Source organism: Xenopus laevis, chromosome 7S (assembly GCF_017654675.1).
Source record: "Xenopus laevis strain J_2021 chromosome 7S, Xenopus_laevis_v10.1, whole genome shotgun sequence".
In the NCBI taxonomy this organism is placed as follows: domain Eukaryota; kingdom Metazoa; phylum Chordata; class Amphibia; order Anura; family Pipidae; genus Xenopus; species Xenopus laevis.
In genome coordinates, this window is record NC_054384.1 from 94,317,920 (window position 1) to 94,333,017 (window position 15,098).

The 15,098-nt window shown below is 41.2% G+C and overlaps 1 protein-coding gene across 2 annotated transcripts in view; it reads right to left on the minus strand.

Moving 5' to 3' along the window:
- Window positions 1-4,399: 4,399 nt before the first annotated feature.
- The window catches only part of gsk3a.S (glycogen synthase kinase 3 alpha S homeolog), a 47,637-nt gene continuing 36,938 nt past the window's right edge, over window positions 4,400-15,098 (minus strand). For both annotated transcript variants that reach the window (XM_018228118.2, XM_018228117.2), the window contains exons 3-11: window positions 13,061-13,144; window positions 12,588-12,698; window positions 10,520-10,650; window positions 10,320-10,426; window positions 8,691-8,788; window positions 7,170-7,265; window positions 6,787-6,973; window positions 6,597-6,665; window positions 4,400-4,957 (exon numbers count right to left, since the gene is read on the minus strand). In XM_018228118.2, coding sequence (XP_018083607.1) covers window positions 4,893-4,957; window positions 6,597-6,665; window positions 6,787-6,973; window positions 7,170-7,265; window positions 8,691-8,788; window positions 10,320-10,426; window positions 10,520-10,650; window positions 12,588-12,698; window positions 13,061-13,144 — 948 coding nt within the window. In that variant the 3' untranslated portion in view covers window positions 4,400-4,892. The remainder of the gene's footprint in view (window positions 4,958-6,596; window positions 6,666-6,786; window positions 6,974-7,169; window positions 7,266-8,690; window positions 8,789-10,319; window positions 10,427-10,519; window positions 10,651-12,587; window positions 12,699-13,060; window positions 13,145-15,098) is intronic.

Sequence of the window (15,098 nt, forward strand, 5' to 3'; positions counted from 1 at the left end):
GTGTAACTGGTTTCCCCCCTACATTTCCTAACATATGGAACATAAACTATACAGTGGGCTCATGTGTAGGGCAAAATAACAACTCTATTGTCTTTATTATAGTTCCCCCTTCCTGTGTAGTCATCAGTGTAAATGTAATGTATTAGGTGCAACATGTAACATAACGAGGTCCATTCAACTTTACATTTCCCACCGTATGCAAATTAGCCTGAGCGCAAGACCTGTAGTGAAGTTGTGTTAGGCAGAATTGAACGCTAGCGCTTCTTCGCATAGTAACTAGCAAAAATTCGACAGCGTCCGTCAGCCGGGACCAAACTTCACATTTTAGTAAACTAGCAGTGTCCGAGCTAATTTTTGACTGGCGAAGTGTTGAATTTTTGCCGGTTATTACATTGGCGCCTATCTGAGAAATGACACGAGGATCCACAGCACGTGGGTGGGGGGATCAACTATTCAATTGGTCTTCATTTTGTTGTAATGTTTTAATTATTTGCCTTCTTCTGACTGATCCCAGCTTTCATATAGGGGTCACTGACCCCATTTAAAATGAATGCTCTGTACAAACGCACTGTTATTGCTACTTTTTAGGGATGCACCGAATCCGGGATTCGGCCTTTTTCAGCAGGATTCGGCCAAATCCTTCTGCCTGGCCAAACCGAATTTACATATACAAATTAGCGGCAGGGAGGGAAATCACGTGACTTTTTGTCAGAAAACAAGTACATTTTTTCCCCCATCCAACCCCTAATTTGCATATGCAAATTAGGGGTTGGATTCGGTTCAGTATTTGGACGAATCTTTCGCAAAGGATTCGGCCGAACCCAAAATAGTGGAGTCGGTGCATCCCTACTACTTTTTATTACTCCTCTTTCTATTCAGGCCTCTCCTATTCAAATCAGTGCATGGTTGCTAGCCCAATTGCAAATGGTCTTGTTACATCACACTAAAAGTTAAATTAAAGGTAAACCGTCACTTTAGGCAGTGCAACCCTTCTATATAGATTGTACTAGAAATATCCAGCCCTTTGGAATGAATTCTGGGAGAGAAATAGCCTGGGGCCAATGAGTTCTGCTCATAACTGTAGAGACCCTGCACATTGAATCTGACTGTTACAATATACATTGGACCAAATACTTATTCAGCTGCCATTTTGGAGGTCACTCGTGATGGAGGCAGGTCTAAGAAGACGAGGACACGGTGAGACGGCTCTTCTTCATGCCAATAATTTATTCAACATTGCTGTACACGTTCACAAACCAGAAGCCAGAGAGGCCGGGCTCCTAACAAACTAATCCTGGCTCTTTTTGTTTTGCTTCTAACAATACAGTATTCACTTCTCGATTCTAAAACAGGAATAAAAAGGAAAGGGTTCGGAGAAATAAAACGATTAAAAAGGGAAAAGGAGGGTACCCGAAAAAAAAAAAAATTTGGTGTGGGGGTAAATCAGGAAGGATTCAACATTTTTTTCATTAAGAAAAAAAATTAACATATTTACAGAGAGATCATTACCTACATTTCCTTAGATACAAGAATTTGTAGTATGAGGCAAGAAAAAAAAAAAAAGATCTAAAATATATATATTTACAAACAAAATTCAAAACCTTACCCAGCAAAGGAGAATTAAATATTTTTTTTGGGGGGGGGGGGGGGGTACAGAATGTGGGATAAGAAATGCCTGTGTGCTCTGCAGTGAGGTGATCCAGATAGCCAGCACCCTCTTTCTCCCCCAAACAGACGCCACCCTCTCTCTTGCCCAAGCAGACAGACGCCACCCTCTCTCCCCCCCCAGACAGACAGCACCCTCGCTCTCTCCCCCAAACAGACAAGACAGCACCCTATCTCTCCCCCAACCAGACAGACGGCACCATTTCTCTCCCCCAAACATCAGCACCCTCTCTCTCCCCCAGACAAACATACAGCCAGAGAGCGGTCACCTGGAAGCAAAGTGATTCAGAGTCATTGCCCTCCCAGCACAGAAAGGGTTACTCTCCCGTCCCAGCCACTGCGAGAAATAGGATTATACACAAAGAACCCAGCAGCTTGCCCTGGCTATTAGGGAACAAAGCACAGTACTAAGGTGCTACCTATAAAGAGTAGGGGGTTAATTAAAAATAACAGGGATTTAAAATATATTTTAAAAACACCTTCTTGTGAAACAAGGGTACATATAGAAGTCTGGACCCGACAGCAGACAATCCCAGGGCAGTTAGGAGTTGCCGGCTCCATTTAGGGTTCTAGCCGCTTCTTTCAGATTCCCCCCCCCCCCCCGTACGTTCCCATTCCTATGAGACCATCCAGACAAGTATCATCAGCCTTATTCTAACGACTCCACATTCACAGCACAGAAGCAGAAGCTAGAGTAAGCTAAATGGTTGGGCCGACTTCAGTAAAGTCAATTAAAACCAGTTACACAAGTACAAAATTTGGTAGTATGGCCGGCCAATCCCTCTGCAGAGAAAGGCCTTACACAATGGCTGCCACGGGGCAAACTACCTGCTATGCACTGGCTCCCCCACCATCACTTATAATGATCCAAACAGAAAAAATGGCTTCAGGATTCACAGGAAGTGAAGGAGGGCAACGCAACCTATTCTCATTTAAAGGCCAAGATATGTTTAAAAATCACTGCCCTGGATTTCTATTGAATGCGTATATAAACCTTTCTGAATGTCACTCAGCTTGGTCGCATACACAAGTCACTGGCAGATCTAAACGGAAGATTTTTTTCTTTCTGATGGTCACAATCAACTGGGCACAGGGAAAGAACGGAGTTAAAATCTTACAATTAATAATGCTATTCATATTGTTCCAGTGAGCTGCATAATGACATTTTTGTCCCCTGTAAAGCTGCAGGCATGGCCCCCAAAATAATCTATTTATTATAATAAGATAATTCCAGGAGTAGCATGAAGCCCAGCAGTCTCTCCCTTACTCAGCTTTGTCCCATTACTACAGAGTAACATCTTATTTCCAGGGAGAAAGCTAAGCAAGGTTGGGTGAGCTGCTGTACCCAGCATAATACAGAAGGCAGCAGGGATCAAATTTAATTCCCTAGATGCAGCTTTCTAGGGGAAACACAATGTAATCCTTTTGGCTGCTTTTATAGTGAAGGTGTCACTGCTCTATGTCAGTCCACTTTGCATCATGAACGGTAACAGCCAGACTAGCATTGTGATTTCTGCTAGAGGCCATTGGTGCAGCAATATCCTAAGACTGAATCCAGGCTGTGTTTCTAGGAGGCAGCAAATCAAGGCTTTGCATTTGAGGCAAAGATTAATTCACCAAGAATTTCACTGTGAACAACTGAATTTAACTCACCTGGTTGACTTATATGACATAATAGTGCACGGAGCGCTACAGCTCTAGCTGAACCACAGAATTTGGGGCCTTGGCAGGCAATGGTTCTGTTGGTAGAGGTTCAGCAACTGCTTTAAATGGACAGTGACAACAAAAAATGAAAGTGTTTTAAAGTAATGAAAATATAATGTAGTGTTGCCCTGCACTGGTAAAACTGGTGTGTTTGCTTCAGAAACACTACTATTGTTTATATAAACAAGCTGCTGTGTAGCAATGGCGGAAATTGAAAAAAGGTTACATGGCACAGGTTTAAATAGTGGATAACAGATAACACCATTATGTTCTACAGAACTTATCTGCTGTGTAACATGAGCCTTTTCTCCTTTGAATGGCTGCCCCCATTGCTACACAGCAGCTTATTTATATAAACAATAGTAGTGTTTCTGAAGCAAACACATCAGTTTTAGGGTAAGGGCACACAGGCAGATTCGGAAAGATTAGTTGCCCGGCGACAAATCTCCTCTTCTTCTAGGCGACAATCTCCCCGAACTGCCTTGCCACCGGCTATAATGAAAAATCACCAGTGGGATGGCACTCGTGGTGCTTCGTTTTCCAGAAGTCGATCAAAGGTTCCTCGTGAGGCAATTTCAGAAAACTAAGCGCCGTGATTGGCGATTTTTCATTCTAGCCTGGTGGGAAGGCAATTCGGTTCAATTGTCAACCCAAAGAAGAGGCGATTGGTTGCCGGGGCGACTAATCTCCCTGAATCTGCCTGTGTGTCCAGATCCTTACCAGTGCAGGGCAACACTGCATTATATTTTTATTATCTTTAAAACACTAATTTTTTGGTGTTAGGGTAGAGATGCACGTGGAGATTTGGGAGATTCAGACGCCCAGCAAAAAAAGTCAGAAGAAAAAGACGATCAAAAAAAAAAAAAAAAAAAAAAAGCCTCCGAACTGCCTTCTCGCTGGCTAGAATCTTAACTGCCAACGGGATGGCACTTGAAGCGATTTGTTTTCCCGAAGTTGCCCGAAGGCAGTTCGGGGAGATTGGTCAACCGAATAAGAGGCCGGATGACTAATCTCCCTGAATCTCCATGTGTGTTTCTGCCCTTACCGTTCCTTTAAATTGGAGAACATACTAATCTCTCCCTATCCAATGAGAAAAGCTCAGAAAAGCAATGTATTTACCAAATGGCCTTTAGATAATTTTGATTGCGGCTTTCAGCCTGTAACAGGGGTACAGAGGTCTGTCAGGCAGGAATACCTCAGAGTAGTGCCACAGTCAAACTGGTAGGATCTATGTGGGGTGTGAAGCAGAGTTTACAAAGAGTCACAAAGTATTGATTCTAAACCTCTGCACCATCCAAGTGATCCATTGTTGTAGGTAATCTGGAGTGAGTGATGTGGCTATCCCCTAACATGTTCAGCATCAGGAGTGAGTAGGACAGGAGGCAAAAAGAACAAAACAACCCTACCGACACCATCAACTGACCAGCCCCAGAGTTGGGTGCCAGTAAATAAGTTCTGGTGGGAGCAGGATTGGTTGAGTGTCCATTGAAGAGAAGTGGGGGGATTGGGGAAGGATGCACTCCTCAGGAGCTGTTCAGCTCTGCCACCTCACTGCTTTTCAGCCTGTCTGATCCAGGTCTCACGTCACCTTAAGAAGGGGGGAAATTTATGAACATATATGTGAGAAAATGAATGCTGCATATTTGCAAAGAGAAGTAAAGTTGGATAGTGATTTTGCCTTTAAATGGCTGCCAAATTCTAGAGCAACTCTCAATCTTAGCAGTTTAGTGACCTTAGTCTTAACCGACTATACAAGAAGCGCACAGTTAAAGCTGCTGAGCTGTAGGCCTGGTTTTATAATCTTACATAGTTACATAGTTAAATTGGGTTGAAAAAAGACAAAGTCCATCAAGTTCAACCCCTCCAAATAAAAAAACCCAGCAAACATATACACACCCCTCCCTACTTTTAATTAAATTCTATATACCCATATCTATACTAACTATAGAGTTTAGTATCACAATAGCCTTTGATATTATGTCTGTCCAAGAAATCATCCAAGTCCCTCTTATAGTCATTAACTGAATCAGCATCACAACATCACCCGGCAGTGCATTCCACAACCTCACTGTCCTCACTGTGAAGAACCCCCTACGTTGCTTCAAATCTAACTGCAAATATCTCAAATAACCAACATACAATGAATTTAATTCAATTAAAAGGCTGGTTCACCTTTCTGTTAACTTTTAGTATGTTATAGAATGGCCTAATCTAAGCAACTTTTCAATTGGTTGTCATTATTTATTTTTGATCATCTTTTTCTCCTGACTCACTCTAAAAACAAAGGAACCATAAGGCTACAAATTTAATGTTATTGCTACGTTTTATTACTCGCCTTTCTATTCAAGCCATATTCTATTCCCAGTCTCTTATTCAAATTAGTGCACAGTTGCTGGGATAATTTGCACCCTAGCAACCAGCTGAAAATGCAAATTGAAGAGCTGCTGAATAAAAACGCAAAAACCACAAATAAAAACCAATTGCAAGTTGTTTCAGAATATCACTTTCTAGATCATACTAAAATTTAATTTAAAGGTAAACCTTTAAAATAAGTGAATGTAAAATTGATCAGGGGGATATTCTAAGCACGTTTGCAATGTACATTCATTATATATTTTTCTTTAATTCCAAGAGATTAAAGGATACATGTTAATATAAATTCATTTTGTTAAGACAGCGCCACCTGCTGGTCAGTTTCCCACCAGTCTGACCACCAAGTAGTCAAGGAAGTTGTCAGGAGAAAGAAAGAGGCTGCTCTGATGTTCTTCTGCTTAGGAAAGGTTTTTCTTTCTCCTGACAACTTTGACTACTTGGTGGTCAGACTGGTGGGAAACTGACCAGCAGGTGGCACTGTTGTAACTAGATTCATTCATATCTTAATTCTTAATATCTTGGCATAAAAACTAAATAAATAATGAATGTACATTGCAAAAGTGCTTAGGATAGCACCCTCAATTTTACATTCACTTGTTTATAGGTTTACTTATCCTTTAAGTGCTCTGAGAAATGCCCTGAGTAAAATTACATAGATTATTTTTTAGGATAGGGCAAGAGGCCACCACAGTAACCATACTGACAAGCCCCTGACGAAAACGATCCAATTCAGGCTTTGTAGAACCAACAATACTTGTTGAAAAACAGTTATACTAGTTGCCTTACGCGTTTTGTGCTTAGTGTAGCTAGTGTACTGGCTGCTACTCTGGCATTTGGTATTACAAGGTACTTACCATGCAAATGAGAAGACTGGAGGTGTGGGGGTATGAGGGTGGAGTTCAGCGAAGGCTGAATGGAGAGCTCTGAAAGGGACAAGGAGACAAAAACACAGTAAATATGAAGTCTGGTAATTCTACACTGTCACATACCTACTCTTGGAATCTCTCCAGTGCCACTGGTTTCTACTTTATATCAGACACCAACCTACAGAGCTGAAGTTGAAGATAGGAGGTAACTCGCGTCCACTGGGGAGGCGTGTGTTGGGGTCACGTAGCTCATCGAAGTAGGAGTGTGCACAGGCCTGAAGTGGGGAGAGGCGAGTATCTGGCGTGTACTCTAATAGCCGGCTGCACAATGTTACGGCTTCAGGGCAAGTACGGGGTTTAAAGACCTGGCAAAGGAAAACAGAAAAAACTTTCAAATCAAATTCAAAATATTCAGTTCTTCAGATTTTGCAAAACAGCTCCCAGAATGCTAGAGGATTGCTGGGAACTCTGGTTCTACATCTCAGGCACAGACAGCTGCTTTTATTATTATTTCTAAGAACTAAGCTCACGGCAATGACAAGGTACATGGCCGCCCCATACCTTTGTCCAAGGATGTGCTTTGATCTGTGGGAATTTAAACTCTGTGTAGTTTGGATTCATCTCTCTTATTTGTTCCCGTGTGGGAGTCCCCAAAACCTAAAAAAAAAATTGAAAATTGCTTCAAACACAGGGAAACAAACAAAAATACAGTAACCCCTAATCCAGGAATCTCCGCTTAGCAGCCCTATAGATGAATTAAAGCCTCCTAAAAATTATACCTGTGGCATTTTGGTTACTTAAAGGAACAGTAACACCAAAAAATTTAAGTAATGGCTATATAGTGTAGTGTTGCTTTGCACTGGTAAAACAAGAGTGTGCTTCAGAAACAAAACTATAGTTCCTATAAACAAGCTGCTATGTAGCCATGGGGCAGCCATTTAAGCAAAGGATACACAATAGATAACAGATAAGTTTTAAAGAATCCCATTGTATACTATAGAGCTTATCTGCTGTGTAACCTGAGCCTTTTCTCCTTTCAATGGCTGCCCCCAAGACTACATAGCAGCTTATTTATATAAACTATAATAGTGTTTGTGAAGCAAACACACCAGTTTTAACATTGCAGTCCAACAGAACATTGTATTTTCACCACTGTAATTTTTTGGTGCTACTGTTCCTTAAAAACCGCGGATTGCTGTGATTCAATGTGAAAGGGTGGGTGTATGGGGGTTTCTCCTGTTCACTCAAAACGGAGAACATCAAGGTGTTTAGGGAAGAAACGCAGGATGTTCATTTCCTTAGACAAATACAAGGAATTCATTCCCCAGGGAACACAAGTCTTGTTTGCGGTAAGGGTTACCCTTAGCAACGAGGCATTCCTTCCAAATCTCACACTATCTAGCCATCAAGCTTGTACACGGCAAGGACTGCCACTGGCCAACTCCTATGTACGAGAGCCACTGCAGTTATGTATCACAATATGATCATATAGGACAAGCCTTGGCCATTTATCCAAGTAGCCAGCAAACTGCACCTCACACAGATTAGGAACTCAGATAAAATTAAAGGGGCAGTAAATTCGGGCGCCAATTTAGATTTAAAAAAAGAAAAAAAAAAGGCAATTGATTATATTTTGATGAACTAAGTTGCATAGATAGACCACTCACAATCAGGAATTTGGCTATCAACAGGTGGTATAACCTGGAGGGGGGTATATACTACCATAGAGAGGGTATTGGTGAACGAATAGTCTCAGTACTTACTGGGTAAATATCTACACACAAAATCCCTACACAGTAAACACAGATATGGATCGGTTATCCATAAAGCTCCAAATTATGGGGAGGCCATCTCCCCTAGAGCGATTCTAATCTGATAATTCAAAGTTTTAAAAAAATATTTCCTTTCCAATAATAAAAACAGTATAATATTACTTTATCCCAACTAAGCTATAGCTGAACCATATTAAAAAGGTAAAACAATCCTGTTGGGTAAATTACAGAGAGATCCCCAGAACACCAGGTCCCAAGAATTCTGGATAACAGGTCCCATACCTATAAGAAGCTGTAGGATTTAACTCACCTTAATAATTTCCACCAGCTGGTCAACTCCACTATCTCCAGGAAAGATGGGCTGGCCCAATAGCAGCTCTGCAAGGACACAACCTGCTGACCAGATGTCTAAGAACAGGGAAATAAAAGAGATTAATGTAAATGGTAATTGCCAAGGGCTAAACAAATGTATAATTTCCCTTGATTATGGTAATCTAACCATTTCATCACAGAGCCACCTGTTTATATCCACTGAAAAGTCTGTAAAGGAGGCGTGGTCTGCATGGCTTGCTGAGTGGAGAACACCACTAAATCACACTGCCCTAAATGCTGCAAGCACAAGGTTAACTACTCCACATGATGTGGGACTGCCCCAAGGTCCAAAAGTTCTGGGACAGAGTAATTACCCATCTGCAGGAGAAAACCACATTTCCCAAAATATAGTCCCCACAAGTTTGCCTCCTTGGTATCATAGAAGAGCTGATTCCACTAAACGCAGAGAGAGACTTGTGGCGATCCAGCTTTACTATGCCAGAAATAAAAATAGCTGAACCCAAAACCACCCTCCCTTCACTTCTGGCAAAACTTAGTCAGCAAAAGTCAGCGGATGTTCCAGGCCAGAGCTTGTCCAGACAAATAAGAAAATCTGGGAAGAGTGGACGGAGGCCAAAACTTAAGTAGGCCGTATGCGACCCCTCGCCTGTCTTATGCGACCCCTCGCCTGTCTTATGCGACCCCTCGTCTGTCTTATGCGACCCCTCGCCTGTCTTATGCGACCCCTCGCCTGTCTTATGCGACCCCTCGCCTGTCTATCAACTGTACTTATAACCTGTACCTGTCGACCCCCCCCGTATTGAAATAAAAAAGTAAAGTATGTCAATGTAATTCTGAGCTACTTTCCAATATGTTTGGAATGATCAGTGGGTTTAAAAACATTTTTGTTTATGTAAGTTCAGATTTGGCACCACGCAGTTTTCCTCCAGGACTGTTAATCAACAGCGCAGTGCAGATACTCTTAACAGCAGTTACATTTACAAATAACACCATTATGTTTAATCAATGTATATGGAAAATTGCTCAGAATGTGTTTCCTTCTATGTGCAAGTGTGTTCTAGGGTGGGCTCTGCAATGCTGGAGCAATTTTGCTTCAGTCTGGAATCGTCACTCCCATCAGCTCATTTATTAGAATACACTTTTAGTGCATCTCAGTACACTAAATGAGTGATTTCGACTGAACATAAACATCACATACAAAAATACCGGAAATAAGAGGTAAAAGGGGTTCTGTTCAAAAAAAGCTTGCAATCTAAAAGTTTATTTAAATGATATCTTGCTCCTTTAAAGGCTTCCCTAACCTTTAGTCTCTTTAAATCCATCACCTAGGCCAAATCTTGAAAGCTTTGTTTTTGTGGGGTCACACTAAATTGAATTATAAACTGTCATTATAAAGTAAACACCTATGGAGTGTGTGAGTGTAACAAGACTATTCTGTGCCCTGCCACATATAAGACTGACAGGGCTTTATACACTATCATAGCTTGTAATGCCAAACAATTCATGATAATAAAAACAAAGCCTATCTACCCAGTTTTTATTTTTATACTGAACTGTTCTTTTAATGTTAGAGCTGAATTCCGACTGTAAAGCGGACACTGCTTACCAATATTTGCAGTGTAGTCTGTGGCTCCAAAAATGAGTTCAGGGGCTCTGTAATACCTCGAACATATATAGGACACATTTGGCTCCCCACGAACAAGCTGCTTTGCACTGAAAGTAAGAAGGAATGTTTATTTTATCTGAACATTAGATACATACAAAAACTAGGTTCTTTAAGTCATGGGTGGGGCAACTAGCACTCACCTGCCGAAGTCACAAAGTTTAAGTACAGCAGTGTCTGGATCCACCAGCAAGTTCTGCGGTTTTATGTCTCTGTGACAGACACCCTGAGAATGGATATAAGCCAAGCTTCGGAACAGCTGATACAGGTATACCTAAATGGAAGGGGGAAAGATGCTCATTAGTAGACAAAAAAAAAAGGATTACTTACCATTAAATCCTTTTCTCTCTAGTCCTACGGGGGACACAAGAACCATGGGGTTAAAGGAACAGCAACAACAAAAAATGTATGTTTTAAAAGAATGACAAAATGTACTGCTGCCCTGCTTGCCGTTGCTGGACTTGGGATTTGCCTTTCTAGACTGCCAAGGGGAATTTCCCTTGGAGGAGCAGCGCCCCCAAGGGAAACTGTCTGGATGGGGAGGAGTCTCAAGGCCATGAAAGGATCTGGAACGTTTCTATGAAGACCCCCTAGACTTATTCTGGAGTAGGAGTGTGCTCTTGCAGCCAGTGACGGTAAGAAGGAGTTCTCAATCTGGGTCAGAGAGGAAGCGATGTCATGAAGGTGATTGTGTGGCGCAAGACTCGTCTAACCGTTCTGAATGCCTTCCTCGTGGCCCAGAGGAGTAGTGTCGGACTGCTGACAATGCCGTCTGCAAAAGCACTGCTGTGACCAACATGGCCTGCCCCACTCTTAAGCTCCACTTCCCTTCCACCTTCTCAATCCGCCGTAGCCCAAACCTGGGCGAGGAAGCCAATCCGCCGTAGCCCAAACATGGGGGAGGAAGCCACTGAGAAGTGTCAGTGACACCGCAGGACCATCTGTGACAGGTAGGTGGGGCAGGCGGCTGATCCATACCTCTACCATTGGGAATGCCTGATATTGGGTAGAGCCTAGATAATGAAGGTAGACATTGCACAGGCATCTCAACGGAGGAAACAACGTGTCACTGGATCATATAATCCCTTCTGGCTAGTTAAGAAAATTCAATATGCGTCCACAAAGCACCCAGACGATCCTCTGCACATTAAAATGGATCACTCGGTTCAAAGGTTAAAATTCCAAAGTTTTATTCAAAATACGTAAAAATCGCACACATGATAAAGGCAGGGAGAGAGCACTACACGGAGCACTGCTTTACGCCTTTCGTGACTAATGCAAGTCACTTCCACAGAAGCTACGTGTTTTGAATAAAGCTTTGGAATTTTAACCTTTGAACCGAGTGATCCATTATACCGTCTGTGTGCTTTGCTATTGGGTAGAGCACAGAGGAGACAATGTGCTCACACTGTCCCCTAGTCTGTCTCAGTGTGTGGATCTGAGGCTGTAGAGCAGTGATCACCAACCAGTAGCTCGTGAGTAACATGTTGCTCACCAACCCCTTGAATGTTCCTCCCAGGGGCCTCAAAGCAGGTGCTTATTTTTGAATTCCAGGCTTGGAGGCAAGTTTTGGTTGCATAAAAAACCAGGTGTACTGCCAAACAGAGTCTCCTGTAGGTTAGCAGTCCATATGGGGGCTACCAAACAGCCAATCACAGCTCTTATTTAACATCCACATGGACTTTTTCAAGCTTGTGTTGCTCTCCAACTCTTTAGATTTAAATGTGGCTCACGAGTAAAAAAAAAAAAAAAGCTGTAGAGGCTACTGTCCCTGGTGAGGGTCCCTTGGTGGGGCTGACATGAGCACAGCAGAAGCGATACCACCACTGGTGCCTTGGCTAATCCCAAGCTAAAGCATGCTTGTGCTGGACCCCCTATGGGTTCTTATCCAAACCGCTTGACTTTGTGAGGACACAATTAAAACCAATTATCTGGTGATAGAGAAGAGTTATATAGAGGGGAAGACTTTATGTTCTTCTGTGTCCTGCCTCCTGATGGGAGGGAATTTAACCACATGGTTCCAGGTTGCCCAGGACGTATGAGTAAGATATTTACAGAAACCCCCAACTTGCTTTACAAATGTCTTCCCCCCACTAATACATGATATAATACGGATTCAGTAACAGAGAATAGGCTCTGGGACAACTTGTTCCACATAGCCCAGCATTCCCTATCTGAATCACTATCAGAGGATCTTCATTGTTTTCTCACCTTCACATAAATGGACGGTAATGAGCTTTTGGCTTTTGCAAAGTGACGAGCAACACGATAGACCGTCTCTGGGACGAAATCCAGGACCAGGTTTAGGTAAACCTCATCTTTCTGAATAAAATAGAGCACATGTTACAAATAGTATCAGAAAGAATCAACGTTTAAAAAGAAACTTTCATACGGTTGAGGAACTCAATGCAAGCAACGACTTTGCCATCATTATGCAGATTTCAGTTATAACAGTTACAAAGCATTGTTTTACGATATCAGAGTAGTAATGAATCAGGCTCAAAATAAATAATGGCTTATTCTTATGTTTAAAGACGAAAGTCTAACCTATGACTTGGAATGCCACAAATACATTAGCTAAATATACTGGATCGAAGGAACAAGTTAACAATGGGGTTATGTGCAAGAACATGAACAGAATTCATATACAGACTGTCTGCAGGGAATACAAGAAAAAGCCAGACCTTCTCTCCACTGGAGTAGAAGAAATATCTCAGGCGCACAATGTTACAGTGATCCAGCCTGCGCATGATCTGCAGCTCCCGGTTCTGAAAGGAGAAAGGAACATCTTAAGTCCACATTATAAGTCCATTGCACCTAGGCCCTATTAAAAAAGGAAACAATTAGGTTCGCCCTGTGCTGAATAGACATGGAGACAATGAGCAAAAGTAGTTATTTTATTTAAAAAAAAAAAAGGGGTAACCTTGAAAATAAATGTATCCAACAGCTACTTCTGCTGTCTGTATTTTACAAACCATTGTTGGAAGCAATAAAGTCTCACTACCTTGTTTAGCGTATATTTTATGTGCGTTTATTACAAGAAGTACCTAAACAGTTCCATATACAAAGGGGTTGTAACAAAAAAGTTTATTTAAAGGGAACGATTGTGAAAATGAAAATTCAATATAAGCGTCATCATACTGTAATAAGAAACATTCTAAATACAATCAAATATTCTGCATCGTTTCTGAAATAATCAAGTTTATCTTCACTATTCCTCTCTCAGCATGTTGCTTTCATTCAGCAGTTGGGAGTCGGATATTAATAGAGTTAGATCCAATATATCTTATAGGGGGGCTTCCTTTCCTAGCAGATGTATTAGAGCTCACTCAAATAACGGATTCCAGTACAGACTGCCTTTTGCACAAATCCTGCATGTAGAGAGACATGATGTCTGGTGATTTTAATAGAGTGAGCTCTAAGACCTCTTCTAGGCAAAAGGAGCCCCCCTATAAGATATATTGGATATAACAGTCAATGATTATCTGACACCCAACTGCTGCATGAAGAGAGAATGAGGCGAAACAGACGCTGAGAGAGGGATAGTGAACATAAATTTGATTTCGGACACAGTACAGAACTTTTATTTGTTTACATTTCGAAAACTTCTTATTTCAGTATGCTGAAGCTTATATTAAATTTTCATTTTTGTAATAGTTGCACTTAAAAAGTGTAGTGCCAAACCATAACCTCTCTCCCAATCCAAACTTTCTGAAATATACAAGATCAAACGGGTGGTTCACCTTACCTTTAAAGTAACTTATTATGTAATAGAATGGTCAATTCTAAGCAACTTTTAAATCGGTTTTCATTATTAATTTTTTTTATATAGTTTTATAGTTATTTGCCTTTTTCTTCTGACTCTTTGCAGCTTTCAAATGGGTGTCACTGGCTCCCTTGTAAAAAAGCAAATGCTCTGTAAGGCTACAAATGTATTGCAATTGTTACTTTTTATTACTGATCCTTCTTTTCAGACCCACTCCTATTCATATTTCAATCTCTTATTCAACTCAATGCATGGTTGCTAGGGTATCGTGGACCCTAGTTACCAGCTGCTGAATAAAAAGCTAAATAACTTAAAAACAACAAATAAAAATTGAAAACCAATTGTAAATGGTCTTAAAATATCACTCTCTACATCATACTAAAAGTTCTCAAAGGTAAACAACCCCTTTAAAGCCTATCATTTGAAGGGAAGCTGCAATTGGAGTAGGAACGGACCCATACTGCCTAGTTTTATCATCCCTGTGCAGGACACACGCCTGGTTATATACCTACTATGAAGGCACCCATATAAAATAAACATGCATTATATCAAATAGACACTACACTTCTCAGGATAGTGGATTTCTGTGCATTCAATCCCACACTCTTACATGAATACCAACAGGTACCAAGTGGAAAATATTGTATAACCAACTGTATTTTGAGGATAATGACTTTTTCTTATAATCTTTTTTTCCTCTTTTCACTATAAACCCTGTGTTTTATTCGCCATAATGGCTTGACACACGTCCTGTACTATGCCCCTGCCTGTTAAAGGACCAGTAAATAATTTTGTAAAAAAAAATTATTGGATTATACATACCTAGATAAAATCCCTCTTCCGGTTGTGTGATGTATTGTAAAGTTGAAGGGGCGACATACATTCTCTTATTTGTGCGCTCTTTCTTTAAAACCCGGAAGTTAGTGGCTTCTGCTTCAGGATGGATTTTCTCCTTT